Genomic DNA, 18,757 nt, shown 5'->3' on the forward strand with positions numbered 1-18,757 from the left:
GGGGGCATTGCTAGGCGACACTAAGAGGAACAGGAAGCAGACAGGAAGGAGTGTGTCTCTCATCCCTCCTCCAGCCTCACCATCTCCCTCTACCTCCCCCTTTGGCAGAGCCAAGCAGGTAGTCCCCCCACACCCCCCCGGGGGGCTGATCAAAAATGTGGCCTGCAGAGCCCCAGTTTCAGCATCAGATGAGTAGATTAGAGAAGTGTGGGGTGACAGCTGACACATGATAGCTTAGTAAGTGGCATTCATGCCACGGTAAGCTCTGGTGAGGAATGCAAGCATCAACAGGCATGGTGGCTTTCTGAGCCCGGAAGGGAGTAGGGGATGGCTCAGCTTACTGCCTTTGGAGCAGAAAAGGAAATGCAAGAGCCAGGGAACTGAGCATGGCCGTCTGCCTTCCACACCTACTAGTGAAATACAGCCCCCCAAAGTACTGTGTGCTTATCAGATAAAATAGCAACTCCTCCCCTGGGGAGTGGGGCGGGATCCCGGCAAGGGACTGGACTGAAGAAGGCAGAGATAGGACAGGGGGCTTCCATCACCTATTTCCCCTCACGGGGGAGGAGTAGAAGCGGTAGTATGGGTATCGTGTGTAGCTTGGTGCTGGGCACATAGTAGGCATTCCATAAACGGTGGCTCTTATTCAAAGGAAGGAAAGGTGCACATAGGTTAGGGAAAGAAGTAGCTGGCTATAGTGGAGAGAGCCCAGAGTTTGGACTCAGAAGACCTGAGTCCATACGAGGTAAGTGACTTGGAGCAAGATACTTGCCTCTCTGAACCTGAAGTTTCCTTATGTGTAACATAGAGATGATACTTGTGGGGGCTAAATCTCTTCTAGCAGCCCCTTCGCGTATGGTAGCTATTTTGTCCCATTATTAATTATAGAAATAGTAAGCGTGATTATTTCTTATCGGTGGTGCTAGCCCTAAGTAGAAGAAACTGTAGTGATCATTTATTCCACTGCATCATTGTGCAGATGAAGAAACTGAGACGCAGCAAAAGGTCAGTAGGTCTACGGAGGTTAAGTGAGACCTGGCTTCCGTTCTGCACTGTGCATTTCCACTTAGTGGCTAAGTGACCTTAAGTAGTCTGTCTCAGCTTCTCGGTGTGGCGAGGACTGTGGAAATGAATCCATGGCCTGGCCCTCAGTAAGTGCTCGGTAAATAGCCCTGGGACAGTTCCTTTGCGCTTGACGAACAGAGAGAGCCCCTGAGGTGAGGGTTGGCTGGTCATGACAGGGACTGTCCCATAGAACAGACCTTGCAGGTGAGCCTGGGCTCTCTGTAATGATACAGTGAGAACACTTGAGATTTTGAGCCTCCCAGTCATTTGCTTTGCGATATTGAACAAGTCACTCTTACTTCTTCTCCCTGTGGTGTTCCCCTATAAAGATCGTGATATTTGACCTTATGTCTATTGCCTGGGGTCTTCTGGAAGCTGAATAATGAAATGAGTGTCTCTGGAACCAGAGAGTCTTGGAGAAACTCATAAATAAATACCCTCAGATGACTAGCATATCTAATGTACCACAGCAGTATTAAGCCAAGGATACTGGGACTGGAGGCTAGAATCCTGCTTTTAGAATTCAAATTGTTCTTGTTATAGTCAACTCTTAATTTTTATGTGCTAACTGGGAAAAATTATAGCATGAATAAAAGAAGCCAGCTGGTGTTGATTGCTCTTCGCTCGAAAACTTGAGGAAGGCATAAGAGACTATATTTTAAATCTCGTTATCTCTCACCTGATCGCTTTCTTCAAAGCCATGAAGCTACAGGATGATTCAAAGGCTCAGAGCCCCAGAAGAGAGTCAGTGTACTGAATAATCCACAAACAAGACGATGCTTATCACTGTAGTAGCCGTTTGTTTAGCCATTTATTAACCAGGCATGGGGATAAACTCTTCATCCGTAGTAGCTCATTTCATCCTTATTGTAACGCTATGAAGGAGGGAGGTGTGTTCATTTATCCATCTGTCTTGTATCAGTTGAATCTCAGGTACAGAAGCTGGAGTGAATCATACTTTTCAATTCATCGTACATTGTCATCACTGGTCTGTGCGAGACCCTTTCTTATGTTAGCTAATTAATTTGCTTGTTCCTTTTTACCCACGTACACTATATTCATTCACCCCCCCCCATAAATAACCAATCTATTTTTTTAGTGTCTTTGCCTTTGTATATTCTTATGAAGTATATATTTTGGTTTTGTGTATGTGTGTTTTAAATTTATATAAAATGACATCATGTTATATTTCATTGTCTCTAACTAAAACTGTTCTCACTAAAGCACTATATTTTTAAGCCGCATCCATGTTGGTATGGGTTTATTTAATCTGTTGCTTCCAGTTGTGACATAATAGGACATGGTGTGCGCCCACCACGGTTACACATTCTCCTACCCAGCAATGGCCATTCAGGCTGTGTTGGGGTCAAACTCCCTACTGCTACAAGCAAAGAAACACTGTATCCCCATACGTCTCCCTTACGGGCTGTGTGAGGATTGCTTGGGGGTATATAGTGAAGAATGGAATTGCTACTTCATAGGGATACATAGAATGTGAATATACCTGAGTAGTGCCAGAGGTAGGTGCTGTTATTTCCCCCATTTTACAGGTGAGGAAACTGAGGCTTTGAGAGTTTTAATAACTTACCAGAGTCACACAGACAGTGATTAGCATAGCTGGGTTTCAAATTCAGACCTTCTTGCCCCCCAAAATTCTACCCCCCCCCCAAGAGAGAGTGCACGTAAGCAGGAGGGCAGGGGAAGGGGCAGAGGGAGAGAGAATCCCAAGCAGAGCCTGACTCGGGGCTCCAACCCACGACCCTGAGATCATGACCTGAGCCAAAATCAAGAGTTGGACACTCAACCGACTGAGCCCCCCAGGCGCCCCCCAGAAATTCTACTCTTAATGGCTATGCCATCATTATTCTCTGAGTATTGGAGACTTGAGGACGTTCTACAGAAACATAAAGGTAAATCCCATTGTAGTGTGTATATTCTTAGAACCTAGGAATCCAGGTGGACTGAATTTTTTCTAAAGCACCTACTTCCCTGTCCCATAGCTGCATAGTAACTGGTTTCCTCTGGTTTTCATATGCTATGGGTCTGCAGTGCTAAAAGCCGCGTTGGTCATCCAGAACTGGTACCGAAGCTACTGTGCTCGGTGGAAGGCCAGACAGCGCTATGCCCTCACCATCTTCCAGTCTATCGAATATGCTGACGAACAAGGCCAACTGCAGGTCTGTGTTGCAGGCTTGTCTCTTCTTTTGGTAAAATGCTTCTCTTTACCCCTCATAATTGAGAAAAGGAAAGTTTGGGTCCATTTACCTTGGTGAAAGCTTGAATAGAGGGTGACACTGTCTTGGAAGTAGCTGTGGAGAGAGAATAGGATTTGGGAAGAGGACGGTGTTTTTCATTTCTGAAGTTTATATTGTGAACAGGGCTGCCAGATGTCTAGTTAACTAATAAAAAATGATCTTACTCTGTTCTTGGGCACGTGTCCCAGGAGGAAGTAAAGTTGTTACTTTACGAAGGAAAAAGTATTTTAAGGAGTTAAAAAAATGAAAGAATTTCCTGAGAACAAACCTGAGAGAGTTCTAGAAGAAAATATAGATGGGCGAGGAAGGCCTTTTTCAAGCTTGCAAAAATGCTGTATAAATCCAGCTTTAATGCTTCTTAGTAGAAAAAAAGTCCTTTTTGGCCATTAAGGGGAAGGAGGATATATGATATCCTCTGCTTCTGCAGGAGGTGCTGCCCACCAGCTGAGGGAGGAGGGAGGCAGGTAGAGGCTGGGAGAGCGCCCCAACAGTATTTGCCATGGTGGCTGTTTGGGGATCATTCACTGACTAATGTATTTCTATTTTGTCCAGCTATCCAATTTCTTTTCCTTCATGTTGGAAAACTATACACATATACACGAGAAAGACCCAGGTAAGTAAATTGTTTAGTCTTTTGAAAAGCAGTCATTAAATATTGAATTGTCCTCATCCAGGGATGTAAACTCTGAAGATGGCAGGACACTAAGAAATTAAAAAGATGCCCACCTGTCTTGTCTTTGTGACACCAAACTGGTGAAATCAGTTCAAGTGGCTTTTTTCTCTGATTGTTGTTTACTAAATTTGTTTAATTTTGTCACTTTCACGAAGCTGAATTAGATTTCATTCAATGTTAATTTGTTGAACACCTTCTCTGAACCACAATCTGTTGATGTACAATGGTAGCTTTAATAAAGAGGATCTTATTTTTTTATCCACAAAACTTTCATGCCGAGAGATCAAAATAAATAAATCTGGGGGGACATGGTGGATTGAACACGGTTTTCTGTTTTCTGCAGAGCTAGCTGTCCATCTCTCTGTCTCTTTATCATTTATGTAGTCGTTCTGAAATGACTAAGTAAATCATCTCAGGGACGGGCAATGTCAGGATGGTTCAAAATGATTTTAAAATTATAGTTATTCCCAAGGCATGCATGCATTTCTCCTGCAAAATCAAGATGACTGTTGTTAACTTCAAGGTAGATGCTAGACTTAAAAACTTATTTTTCTTTAATTTGGGCCAACCATTTTTTGTTCTAATTAAAAGTGTATGGCATCCAAGAGCTCCTTTTAAATCATCCAGCGAGCATCCTTCACTGTGGCAAAAGAATGGTATTTTAATGGCATGCTTTGAGCTGAGCACATATGTATGAAACTAATTAAAGCATTTAATGATCTGTAGAAGCTTTCTAAATGGTAGAATAGCCAAACCTGAGGAGTGGGGAGTGGGAGGAAGTGGGTATTTTGCCATTTTCTTTCTTTTAGATAATTGCAATTTGAAGATAGTTGTTTGTGCTTCATGTTCTTTGGCAAAATATTTCTGAGAGGAAATATAATGATGATGAAATGAAGCAGCACTGTTTTTGCTAATGACCTAATATTTCGATCTGGGCTGTGCATCAGAATCACTTCTGGAGATTCGTAGCTACAGATGGCTGGGTTCCAGCCCAGAGATATTGACTCAGGCTCTGTATTTAAAAAAATCTGCATGTCAAAAAATTCTGTAGGTGATTTAAAAATATTAAAAGATTTTATCAAAGAAGGGGACAGTGGTTTAATCTTCTTAGGTAAACTTTTCTTGAAGTGTAACATACATTAAAATACACAAATCTTAAGTACAAGAATCAATAAATTTTCTTGAAGTAAGCATGCCCTTGTAACCCGCACCCAGAACAAGAAAGAAAACATTATCAGAGCCACGGAAGCCTCTCTCCTGTCCCCCTCCAGTCACTTCCCAACTCCCCCATGATGGCTTTCCTGACTTCTACGTCCTAGATTGGTTTTGCTTGTTTTTGAACTTCACTAGATAAATGAAAGCACGGTGTTGAGTCTGTCTTTTACTCAATGGCGTATTTGTGAGAGTCATCCATGTTTTTGCAATTCAGTCATTCTTATTGCCGAATGATGTTCCGTTTTACGAATTTACCAAAACGTATCCATTCTATTGTTTATGGACATTTGGGTTGTTTTCAGTTTGGGTAATTTGAATGGTACTGCTATGCACATTCTTGTACATGTCCTTTTTGGTGAACATATATATCATTTTCTTTTGCTATATTCTCATTTCCAGTTATCTATTGCTGCATAACAAATCACCCCCAAATTTAGAGGCTTAAAAACAACAGCTATTTTATTGCTCGTGATTCTGTGGATCGGGCATTTGAACTGGGCTCAGTGGGGATGGCTTGTCTTCGTTCCATGCGGTGTCAGTTGGGCTCACTCAACCTCGCTGGGCTGGGTAGGGAGGTCTAGATGGTTTTACTCACCTGTCTGGGACTTTGGTGTTGGCTATGAACTTAGATACCTCAATTCTCCTCATGCAGCCTCTCTGTCTAGCAGGATATCCCAGACTTCTTTTCATGGTAGCTGGATCCCAAGAGGACAAAGGCAGAAGCTACAAGGCCTCTTAAGGTCTATTCTCTGGAACTCACATAAAATCGGTTCTGCCATATTCTATTGGTCAAAGCAAGTCACAAGGGCAGCCACAGATTCACAGGGGTTAGGAAAGCTCCATCTCTTGCAGGGGGGAGCAGCAGCGTTATATTGGAAAGGGATGAGGATACAGAGGGGCTTGATTCACTGGGGGCCATTATTATAAAGTTGTACCATGACCCCGGAGTGGAAGTTTTGGGTTACAGGGCATGCGTGTGTTCAGCTTTATTAGATACTGACAAACCTTCTTATAAAATTGCTGTACCAACTTATACTGCCACCAGTGGATGAGAGTTCCAGTGTTCTCTATCCTCTTCAACACTTGGAGTTGTCATTCCTTTTCATTTTAGCCATTCTGCCTGATATGTAGTAGTATCCCATTTCTGCTTTAATTTGTATTTCCCTGGTGAGCAGTGAAGTTGGTCACCTTTTTGTCTATGTAGTGGCCATGTGAACATCCTGTTTGGTGAAGTGCCTATTCAGGTCTCTTGCCATCCTTTTATTGGGTTAGCTGTTTTCTTCTTACCAATTTTTAAGAGTGCTCAAAGTATTCTACATATGATAATATGAATCTTTGTTAGATAAACATATTGCATATATCTTCTCCTAGTCTTTGGCTTTTATCTCCCTAATCTTTAAATGCTGCCTTTTGATGATAACAGACATTCTTGATTTTAATGTAGTACAATTTTTTTCCTTTTATGGTTAATACTTTCTGCATCTTGTTTGAGAAATCTTTGTCTGATATGAATGTGTGTGTGTGTGTGCGCGCACACAAAAATAAATACAGGAGAAACCTATAGGATAAACCAGAAACTAATGGCCTTGTTTACCTACAGGGGATGAGTGGATGTGTGGGAACAGGGGAGAAAGAAAGAATGGGAGAATGGAGTTGGGTAGAGGGCTGTGGGAGGAGTAACACTCCTCTGAATGTACCTTTTTGTAGTTTTGACTCTTAGAACCATGATAATGTTTCACATCCATTAAAAAAAAATTTTTTTTTTTTTAAGATTTTATTTATTTTTTGACAGAGAGAGACAGCGAGAGAGGGAACACAAGCAGGGGCAGTGGGAGAGGGAGAAGCAGGCTTCCTGCGGAGCAGGGAGCCCAATGCGGGGCTCGATCCCAGGACCCTGGGATCATGACCTGAGCTGAAGGCAGACGCTTAACGACTGAGCCACCCAGGCGCCCTCATTAAAAAAATTTTTACAAACAAGAAAAGAATGTATGTATGTGTATTTCCAAAATAGAATACACACATGACAAATGAATTTAGCTGTATTACAAATAACAGAATCACCTCTTGGAGTTGGGGAAGAAACAAACTAACCTAAGTAACATTGGAAAATAGGGCTTTAACTATAATGAGCCTTGATGATGCTTCATTTATATTTTATCCTGTGTGGGGTTTGCTTGAGCTTCTGTGATATCTAGGTTGATATTTTCCATCAGGTATAGAAAGTTTTTACCCATTAATTATTTAAAATATCTTTCAAGTCTAAATATCTTTTTCTTTGTGAATCCCTGCTTTTAAACTTAGAAGGCCTTGAAATATTTAAAATGTGGATCGCTATGCCTGGATTTCTAGATTTTTTTTATGGTTTGACTTTTAAAATTTTTAACACTTCATAAATTTGAGATTTTTTATATTAAACCAAAAAAAAAAAAAGGAAATCTTGATGCCTTGTGGTTGAAAACAAAGAGCACAGCTAAAAACAAAATGTCCAAGTAGTTAACCAGTTTTTCCCACAATGTTTATTTCATAACGTATCTTTTCACCATGGTTTGTAGTGCCTCCTTCACCATGTATTCATTTAAAAAATATGTATTAGGGCATATTTCTAGGCCTCTATTCTCTTGTACATCTCTCTATTATAGAGTCCTAGAATCTTACCAATTTAATTATTGTGTGTAATGGAAAAATTAATTTGCAGATTACTTTTGTAGGTTGATTTCTTTTAAAAATTTTTTCCACGGGGCACCTGACTGGCTCAGTCGTTAAGCGTCTGCCTTCGGCTCAGGTCAGGATCCCAGGGTCCTGGGATCGAGCCCCGCATCAGGCTCCCTGCTCGGCAGGAAGCCTGCTTCTCCCTCTCCCACTCCCCCTGCTTGTGTTCCTGCTCTCGCTGTCTCTCTCTCTGTCAAATAAATAAATAAAATCTTTAAAAAAAATTTTTTCCAGCTTTATTGAAATATAGTTGACATATAACACTGTAGAAGTTTAAGATATATACTACAGTGATTTCATATATGAATATATTATGAAATGATTACCACAACAATGTTGGTTAACACATCCATCACCTCACAGTTACAAGTTCTTTGTGTGTGGTGAGCCCTTTAAAAATGTACTCTCTTAGTAACTTTCAAGCATACACTAAGAGTAGTGTTAACTAGGGTCACGGTGCTGTACATTACTGTGGGTTGCTTTCTGATGGCCTTCTTTGGTGGGAAGGTTCCACACAACATCCACCTAGGCCTGTTTTGCAGAAGCGCCAGGACTGCTAAGCAGGGTGTATTTAGGGACCAGAAGATCACTTAACATTCCCAGATATCGTCAGACTAATGGTTTTAACTCTGAGGCACAGTGTTAGTTGAGACATCCTGGGTGTTCCATAGGTAGGAGGTGATCTGGAAGCCATTCATTTCCGTGTCCTACTACTTAGTGGCTCAAACCAGTTTGTAGGACTTGATGGGGAGACTCAACGCATCCATCCCATAAGGTAGAAAGCCAAAGCTGCTGTACAGAGCAATAGGTTTAAACAGAGACTGGTGGAAGTGGGGAGTGGGATGGAGCGTGTGCAAGTGTTGTTTTGACTATCCTTTCTGCTTCCCAGATCAGCCAAAATGTCCTATCAGACCCAGGTATTTTATATATATATATATTTTTTTAAGATTTTATTTATTTGAGACAGAGAGAATGAGAGAGACAGAGAGCACATAAGAGGGGGGAGGGTCAGAGGGAGAAGCAGGCTCCCTGCCGAGCAGGGAGCCTGATGCGGGACTCGATCCCGGGACTCCAGGATCATGACCTGAGCCGAAGGCAGTCGCTTAACCAACTGAGCCACCCAGGCGCCCGGTATTTTATATTTTTTTGTGGCTATGGCCAGTAGGTTATTTTCCCCATGATATGTCCCCAGTGATTATTGGTAGTATTTAACAAGCCTTTGACTTATATCTATTTGTATTGTGCTACTATTGAACAATAGCATGAATGAACTTATTATTATTATTATTAATTATTATCATTTCTGGTATCTATTACATGTTTGCCATGTGCCATGTCTTTTAAGTGCTTTAAATATTTCATTTAGTCGTCATGACAAACCACTGAGATTAGTATTATTATCATCCCCTTTTGTTGGATGAGAATATTGAGGCTTACAAGGTGACCTCCCAAGGTTATTCATCTCAGCAGTGGTAAAGCTGTGGTTCAAACCTCTGCAGTATGGAATTCTCCTATCAGTTCTGGGAGTTTCTCAACTGATTTTCCTGAGTATGGATATTTAATCACACTGGGCACAAGTAACTTTATTTTTACCTCTTTCTATCCAAGCTCTTATTTCAGCTTTGTATTTTGTTGCATTGGCTAGAAATAGCAGAACAATGTGAAAAGTAAGCAGTGAAACTAGGCATCGTGATTTGTTAATGCTTTAATGGAAAAAACCATTCTTGTTGATTTAAATTTTTAGAATTCTGTTAAGGAGGTAGGCTTTCATTCCTAGTTTTCTGAGTTTTTAAATAATCAGGAACAGGTGTTGAATCTTATGAAATGCAGTTTTGCCATTTCTTGAGTTTATTATATGGACACTCATAGTTTTAATCCAGATTCATAACTGAGAAATGAAATAGCTATAAAATGCAGTTCAATTGGTGCTTTTCTTTTCCCAGCCATATCTGTAGCTTGTTTTCAAAGTGACACATGGGCAGTAGGGGCAGAAAGTGCGTGTGTGTGTGTATTGTTGTTTTTTTTTAATTATGGGCTTTAACATGTTCCCTGTCCAGTTTTTGAATTTGCACTGGGTAAAAGAAAAGATTATATGTGGGGGGTAGTTTTGAGATATTTTCTTTAGAACAACTTGTAAAGGTATCATTTGGTTATAATTCAAGATTTCATTATATTTAATTAGTTTAGATTCATGTTGACAGAATTGTAAATCAAACAGGTAAAGGTTCATTCAAATTACATGGTGCACAAATCTTTTCATATTGTTGGCATTCATTAAATTATTCTTATTAGTTATAATAGTTACAGCCCATACTACTTGCATTCGAATTGGTACAGCTTCTGATTGTTTTCATATATGACCCACATTAGCTACCCATATTAGGAAGAGAATCTATGTTATTTTTTTTTAAATGTGGCTAAAAGTCAGCAAAAGGATTATGATTTGATGTTTACTGATATTTCATATTGAGTAGTTTTGACTAAGAAATGCCTTAGGGAAATGGTGCTTTTTCGTATATTTATCACAGAACTTATAAGAAATGAAAGTGAACAAACAAATGGAAAGAAGGGCCAGACCAAGCTTTTTGTTTGTTTGTTTTAAAGAAGAAAAACACACAGGTGGGATTACTCAATAAGTTAGTTATAAGATGATATAGTGAGACCAGCGGGGTTGTTTTTGTCTTTCTTTGTTGTTATTGTTGTTTTCCCAAGAGGAGCCCAATATTTCAGTGTGTAGAGTCAGGAAGATGTATCTCTAAGAACGGAATGGTATGATCATTAAGACAGTTAAGTAGAGTATTGAGGCTTTACTGCTTGCACGATGGAATCTGAGATAAAATTTACCAAGCTGCTCTGCATTTCTAGTTTTCAAACATAAAATGGAATAATTAAGTGATTCTCAAATCTCAAACCAAATCCAAATGAGAAAAATACACTGCGCTGGACCGCACTGAAGACACACCTTATTATTCCTACATCTAACTTCTTATAAAACATCATCAACCACCACCAAAGAAGTGTTGGGGTGGGTACACAATAATTTAGAAAGCATTTTTAAATTACCAAATATCATGACTTATTTTAGCAAGTTTTTTCTTTTCAAGTTTAGTTCTTAACTCTCATCTCTCAGCATAACTGGATCATGAAAAAACATGCATTCTATCTACATCTGCTAACATCACACTTTCCAAACATGTCTACTCTAAATATTCAAAAAGATAGAAACTACTTGCAGAAAACTTCTGATTCCCATTGGCTTGGTAGCAATTGTTAATGAGTTGAAGAATACATCACCATCCTCTGTATCTGTTATCTGTTAATGAAATAATTCTGTGTATTAAACAACCCCAATAGCTCAGTGGCATGTAATAAACATTTCTTTTGCCCACAAGTCTACAGGTTATCTGAGTACTTCTGCTGATCTTGACAGGCTTGATTTGGCAGTTTTCCTCAGCTCTTGGCGAGAGTTCACTCATGTATTTGGAGGTCTGCTGGCTAATGGCTGATCTGGGATGGCCTTGGCTGGGGTGACTCAGTTTTGTTCCCCATAGTCTTGGAGTTTTCATTAGGTTAGCCTGCGCTTTGTGCTAGTACCTTGGGTTCGAAAGAGAGAGCATGGAAACATTCAAGGCCTTCTGAGGCCTTGACTTGGAAATGGTACGTAACACTTCCACCACATTCTTTAGGCCAACACAGGTCATGAACCCCACAACCCAGATTCAAAGCCTGGGGAAATAAACTCTTGATGAGAGTAGCTGCAAATCGCATTAAAAAGAGCCAGGCTATGGGTGGCTCAGTTGGTTAAGCGACTGCCTTCGGCTCAGGTCATGATCCTGGAGTCCCTGGATGGAGTCCCGCATAGGGCTCCCTGCTCGGCAGGGAGTCTGCTTCTCCCTCTGACCCTCCTCCCTCTCATGCTCTCTGTCTCTCATTCTCTCTGTCTCAAATAAATAAATAAAATCTTTAAAAAAAAAAAAAAAAAAGAGCCAGGCTAAATGTTGGGATAGACAATCGGGGTCACTTTTGCAATCAGTCTACCATACCCACTTTCCTCTTTCTACAACCGAATTGGCCAGATTTCTGTTCTTGGGCTGACTTATTTTATAGGCAGCCTAGCAAGAAAGGGACCCTGGATCTCAGCACCTACTGAAATGGGCAGTGCAGGCGATCTGTTACACAGAAATGTTTCTCTGAGAGAGAGACCCTATGGGTATTTCTGCCTGTGTTTCATCATCTAACTTTATCTGCTTTGTTATCAAGAAGAAAAAGAAAATCATGTCAGGGCGCCTGGGTGGCTCAGTTGGTTAAGCGACTGCCTTCGGCTCAGGTCATGATCCTGGAGTCTCGGGATCAAGTCCCGCATCAGGCTCCCTGCTCGGCGGGGAGTCTGCTTCTCCCTCTGACCCTCCTCCCTCTCATGCTCTCTGTCTCTCATTCTCTCTCTCTCAAATAAATAAATAAAATCTTTAAAAAAAAAAAAAAAGAAAGAAAATCATGTCAGAAAATCTGTTTTTATGTGAAAAGTGTTTAACAGGGGAAAAATTGAATGTTGCAGTTTAATTTTCTGAATAGCACAGATGTTTGAATCAAATGCGATACATTGTTATGTGTTCAGCCCGATTTGTAAAAATCTGAGATGTAAGAGTAGGCAAAAAATGTAGAGGTAGAGTTTCAGAGCATCAAAGTGCCTTGATTGCCCAGTTTTCCCTGTGTTTCTCCTTCTCCTCCCCACCGATGAACTCACTGCTTTGGTACAATGTCCACTCGGGAAGGGATGAGGGTGATTCATGTAAATGTACCTAATGATCTGAGAACAGATCCTTCCTCATGATTATATGTGGGATAGCTTGGTATTCATAACATGTAGCACAGTGCCTCATGTGGGGTCGATATTCAAGAAGGTATTTATTGAATTTAAGTATGGGAATGTTGATTCCCCCACCCTTTCTGTCTCTCCTTTTCCAGAATTAGTTGCTCGACTTTTTGGTAGCACCCTCCAGGACTGCAAGGATAGACAGGAGTATGTCTCATTCATAGACGTCCCAGACTCCTATAATGGTCCTCGGCTGCAATTTCCTCTCACTTTTACTGACATTGATTTACTTGTTGAGGCCTTCAAGCAACAACAGGCAAGTGGAAGCAGATACTGCCATGATTCTTGTACATAGCATGTGCTCAGTGACTATCTGTTGAATGAATGAATGAAAATACTATAGCGGGGGCGCCTGGGTGGCTCAGTTGGTTAAGCGACTGCCTTCGGCTCAGGTCATGATCCCGGGGTCCTGGGATCGAGTCCCGCATCGGGCTCCCGGCTCAGCGGGGAGCCTGCTTCTCCCTCTGACCCTCTCCTCTCTCATGCTGTTTCTCTCTCGCTCGCTCTCTAATAAATAAATAAATAAAATCTTAAAAAAAAAAAAAAAAAGAAAATACTATAGCGGAAATGTACTCCCTTGGGGGAAAAGCTTCATAATAAGTGAGAGCTACCCTCTGCTTTGCTTAACCTATTAAATAGAAGTCTCCTCAGATGCACAGAAACTTCCTATCTATAGGCATACAGCATTTCCTTTTTCTGATATATAATTCGCATATCATAAAATTCATCATTTTCAAGTGAGTGATTTAAGGGTGGAGGGATGGGTGAAATGGGTGAAAGAGAGTGGGAAATCCAGGCATTCCAGTTAGAATGAGTAAGTCATTAGGTTAAAAGTTGCAGCATAGGGAATATAGCCGATGGTACTGTAATAGTGTTGTATGGTGACAGATGGGAGCTACGCTTGCGGTGAGCCCAGCATAACATATAGAGTTGTCGAATCACTGTGTTGTACCCCTCACACTAATGGAACATTGTTTGTCAACAATTCTCCAGTGAAAAATAAATAAATAGGGCACCTGGGTGGCTCAGTCGGTTAAGCGACTGCCTTTGGCTCAGGTCATGATCCCAGAGTCCTGGAATCGAGTCCCACATCGGACTCCCTGCTCAGTAGGGAGTCTGCTTCTCCCTCTGACCCTCTCGCCTCTCACGCTCTCTCTCACCCTCTCTCTCTCAAATAAATAAATAAAATCTTAAAAAATAAATAAATAAGAACGTGTACAATTCAGTGGTTTTTAGTGCATTCACAAAATAGTGCAACCATCACCAATATCTAACTCCAAAACATTTTCATCACCCCAAAAAGAAACTCCACACTCATTACCATTCCCTCCTCCCTCAGCCCTGGCAACTATTATTCTACTTTCTGTCTCTATGGATTTGTGTGTTTTGGACATTTCAAACAAATGGAATTATATAATATGTAGCCTCTTGTGTCTGGCTTTTTCACTTAGCCAATGTTTTCAGGGTACATTCATGCCATGGCATGTTTCATTGCTCCTTTATTGCACTGTCTAATATTCTGTTATAAGGATATACCACATTTTGTTTATTCATTCGTCAGTGGATGAACATTTGGATTTTTTTCTACTTTTTGGCTATCATGAACAATGCTTCTATGAACATTCACTTACAGGTTTTTGTGTGAATGTGTCCTCAGTTTTCTCTTGAGTATATATAACTAGGAGTGGAACTGCTGGGTCATATGGTAACTGTTTAACTTTTTGAGGACCTGCTAAATTGTTTTCCACAGTGGCTGCGCCACTCTACCTTCCCACCAGCGATGCATGAGGGTTCCAGTTTCTTCACATTTTTTGCCAACACTTGTTTTTGCTTTTGTTTATTCTTTTTAATTGTGTTTTCATTATAGCCATCCTAGTTGTCTGTGAACTGATACCTCATACTGGTTTTGATTTGCATTTCCCTAATGACTGAAGATGTTGAACATCTTTCCATGTTTACTAGGCATTTGTACACTTCTTTGGAGAAATATCTATTCAGATGCTTTGCCCATTTTGAAATCAGGTTATTTGTCTTTATATTATTGAGTTGTAAGATTTCTTTATATATTCTGGATACAAATCTCTTACCAGATATATGATTTTTTTAAAAAAGATTTATTTATTTGAGAGAGAGAGAGCATGTGGGGGGGAGGGACAGAAGGAGAGAGAGAGAGAGACAGAATCTCCAGCAGACCCCCTGCTGAGCAAGGAGCCCAATGTGGGGCTTGATCCCACGACCCTGAGATCATGACCTGAGCCCAAACCAAGAGTTGGATGCTTAATCAACTGAGTCACCTAGGCACCCCTCAGATATATGATTTGAAAATTTTTTTTTCATTCTTTAAGTTGTCTTTTCACTTTCTTGATAATGTCCTTTGATTCACAAAAGTTTCTAATTTTGGTGAAGTCCAGTGTATCTATTTTTTTTCCTTTGGTTGCTTGTGCTTTTGTATTATATCTAAGAATCCATTGCCAAATCCAAGGTCATGAAGATTTACCCTTTATATTTCCTTTTAAGAATTTTATAGTTTTAGCTCTTACATTTAGTTCCATGAACCATTTTCAGTTACTTTCTGGGGGTATATGGTATGAGGTAGGGGTCCAACTTTATTTTTTGCACATGGATATGCAGTTGTCCTAGCACCTTCTGTTGAAGAGTTCATTCTTTCCCCATTGAATGGTCTTGATATCCTTGTTGAAAACTAATAGGCCACAGATGTATTGATTTATGTCTGGACTCCCAATTCTATTCATTTGTGTGTCTATCCTTATGCCAATACCACATTGTCTTAATTACTATAGCCTTGTAGTTAAGTTTTGAAATCAGGAAGTATGAATCCTTCAATTTAGTTCTTCTTTTTGAATATTATTTTGGCATTTGGTTTCCCTTGCAATGAATTTGAGGATTGGACATTTCCATTTCTTTAAAAAAAAAAGCCCATTGTGATTTTGGGAGGGATTGCATTGAATCTATAGATCACTTAGGACAGTATTACCATCTTGACAATATCAAGTCTTCCAATTCATAAACACATGATGTCTTTCCATTTATTTTGGTCTTCTTTGATTTCTTTCAGAAATGCTTTCTAATTTTCAGTGCACAAGTCTTTTTCTACCTTAAATTTATTCTTTGGTATTTTATTCTCTTGATTGCTATTATAAAAAGGATTGCTTTCTTAATTCACTTTTGGATTGTTTATTGTTGGTGTATAAAAGGACACTTGATTTTTGTGGGTTGAGTTTTTACTCTGTCACTTTGCTTTGCTAAGTTCATTTATTAGCTCTAGTAGTGTGTGTGTGTGTGTGTGTATTTTGAGACAATCTATATACAGGATCATGTCATCTGGGAATAGAGATAGTTTTACTTTTTCTTTTTTGATTTAGATGACTTTTATTTCTTTTTCTTGCCTAATGCTCTGGCTAGAACTTCCAGTACGGTGTTGAATAGCAGTTGTGAGGGCAGGCATGCTTGTCTTGTTCTTGATCTTAGTGGGAAAGCTTTCAGTCTTTCACCACTGAGTTTGATGTTAGTTGTGGGTTTTTCATAAATGCCTTTCATCATTCAGCTAACACATTTAGATGACAAGGTCTAGGTGTTAGCTGTTGTCAAATACTTTTTCTGCACCAATTAAGATGATCCTGTGTATTTTTCCTTCACTTTATTAATATGTATATTACATTGATTAATTTTGTGTGTGTGTGTTGAACCACCTTGTATTCCTGGAATAAATCCCACTGGGTCATGGTCTATGCTTCTTTTAAAATTTTATTGGATTTTGTTTGCTGGTATTTTGTTGAAGTTTTTTTTTTTTCATTTTATTCATACAGGATATTGATGTGTATGTTCTTACGGTGTCTTTATCTGACTTTGGTATTAGGATGATATTGCCTTCATAGAATGAGTTAGGAATTGTTTCCTCCTCTTAATTTTTTGGGAAGAGCTTAAGAAGGATTGGTGTTAATTCTTCAAATGTTCAGTAGAGTTCACCAATGAAGCTGCCTGTCTTGGACTTTTCCTTGTTAGGAGGTTTTTGATTACTGATTCAATCTCTACTTGTCCTAGATCTGTTCAGATTTTCTGTTTCTTCTTGAATCGGTTTTGGGAATTCATATGTTTCCAGGAATTTGTCCATTTCATCTAAGTTATCTAATTTGTTAGTGTATAATTATTCATAGAATTCTCTTATAATTCTTTTTATTTCTTTAATGTTGGTGGTAATGTCTCCACTTTTAGTTCTGATTATACTTATTTGCATTTTCTCTCTTTGTTTTTCTGTGTCAGTCTAGTTAAAGGTTTGTCAATTTTGTTAATATTTTCAAAAAACCAACTTTGAGTTTTGTTGAATCTTTCTATTGTTTCTTTGTTGTCTGTTTCATTTATCTGAACTCTAATCCTTTTTTTCCCTCTGCTAGCTTTTGGCTTAGTTTGTTCTTTTTCCAGTTCCTTAGTGTCAAATTAGGCTTTTCATTTGAGATCTTTCTTCTTTTTAATGTAGGCATTTGCAATTATAAATTTCTCTCTGAGCATTGCTTTTGCTGCATCCCATATATTTTGGTATGTAACGTTTTCATTTTTGTTCACCTCAAAGTAGTTTCTAATTTCCTTTGTGATTTCTTCTTTGACCTATTGATTGTTTGAGTATGTTGTTTAATTTCTACATACTCGTGAATTTTTCAGTTTTCCTTCTGTTATTGATTTCAAGCTTCATTCCCTTGTAATCAGAGAAGGTACTTTGCATGATTCCGATTTTTTAAATTTATTGAGGCTTGTTTTGGGGCCTAACATCTGGTCTATCCTGGAAAATGTTCCATGTGTTCTTGTTAAAAAAAATGTGTAGCCTGATGTTGGGTAGAGTGTTCTATAGATGTATGCTAGGTCTAGTTGTGTGTGAGGTCTCTGAAGTCTGTTCTTTTAGCTTGTGTTCAGCTAGTATTTGATAGAGATTTCCTTGAACACCAGGAGCCAGAGAGAGAGAGAGAGAGAGAATGAGAGAGAGAGTGGGAGAGAGACAGAAGCTAAGCAAAGCAAAGACAAGCCTAGTCTTTGCAGATGGGCTCTGTGTTGGTAAACTTCTTCACTGCTTAGCTAGGCTGTTTACAAACCTATTTTAGCCTTTACTCTCTGCTTGCACTGAGCCATTTTTAAGTTACCTTTTTCTTGATTCAGCCTTTGCTTGGTTACTGTGAACTTTATTTTCCGGGGTTCTGTGAAAGTTGATTTTGACATTTTTTTTTTGTTTAAGTTTTCAGTGTTTCTGTGTAGTGATAGGACCTGTGAGCTACCTATTCCATTGTTTTCTCTAACATTACCCCAAAACCCTCATTCGTAGGTTGGGACCCTAAGGGCATACCCTAGGAGTAAGAGTGAACTATAAGTAGATTGTCTCTGTAGGGATTGAAGCAAAGCTTGGAATCATCTAATTCCTGAAATTAAATTGAGATTATCCTAGATAGCTGGTGTTCCTAGCCACCTGCCAAATGAAAAAGTAAATCCTCTCTGGAAGGAAATAGACCTCAAATTATTTCTTCAAATTGTTATGTACAATGTCCAGAACTTAATACAAATACTAGCCAGGCATAGGAGGATACAAGATTCATGACAGAAAACTGAGGCAAATAACAAACAACAGAAACAGACCAATATTTTGATAATGGCATTATCAAACTCAGAGTTTAAGATAAATGTGCTTAATGTGTTCAAAGAGAGAAAAGATATGACAAAAATCCAAGGAGCTATAACAGAAAAGATCAATAATTCTGACTTTATAAAAATGAGAAAATTATGTTGTTAAGGGAAGACTGAAAGGTTCAACATAGAATACAGTGTGCTCCCATTTGTAAAAAAAAAAAAATAAGTATTACATATATTTTGATTTTCAAAAATTAAGATAAAATTTACATAACATAAAATAGATCATATTAAGGGGCGCCTGGGTGGCTCAGTTGGTTAAGCGACTGCCTTCGGCTC

At 39.4% G+C, this 18,757-nt stretch overlaps 1 protein-coding gene across 1 annotated transcript in view; it reads left to right on the forward strand.

The window, feature by feature from the left end:
* The window catches only part of PPEF1 (protein phosphatase with EF-hand domain 1), a 124,909-nt gene that overhangs the window by 44,680 nt on the left and 61,472 nt on the right, over positions 1 to 18,757 (forward strand). The window contains exons 8-10 of the mRNA XM_035000353.1: positions 3,115 to 3,242; positions 3,873 to 3,933; positions 12,883 to 13,046. Coding sequence (XP_034856244.1) covers positions 3,115 to 3,242; positions 3,873 to 3,933; positions 12,883 to 13,046 — 353 coding nt within the window. The remainder of the gene's footprint in view (positions 1 to 3,114; positions 3,243 to 3,872; positions 3,934 to 12,882; positions 13,047 to 18,757) is intronic.

The sequence above is a fragment of the Mirounga leonina genome, unplaced genomic scaffold (genome assembly GCF_011800145.1).
Source record: "Mirounga leonina isolate KUSES-001 unplaced genomic scaffold, KU_Mleo_1.0 Mir_101595, whole genome shotgun sequence".
In the NCBI taxonomy this organism is placed as follows: Eukaryota; Metazoa; Chordata; class Mammalia; order Carnivora; family Phocidae; genus Mirounga; species Mirounga leonina.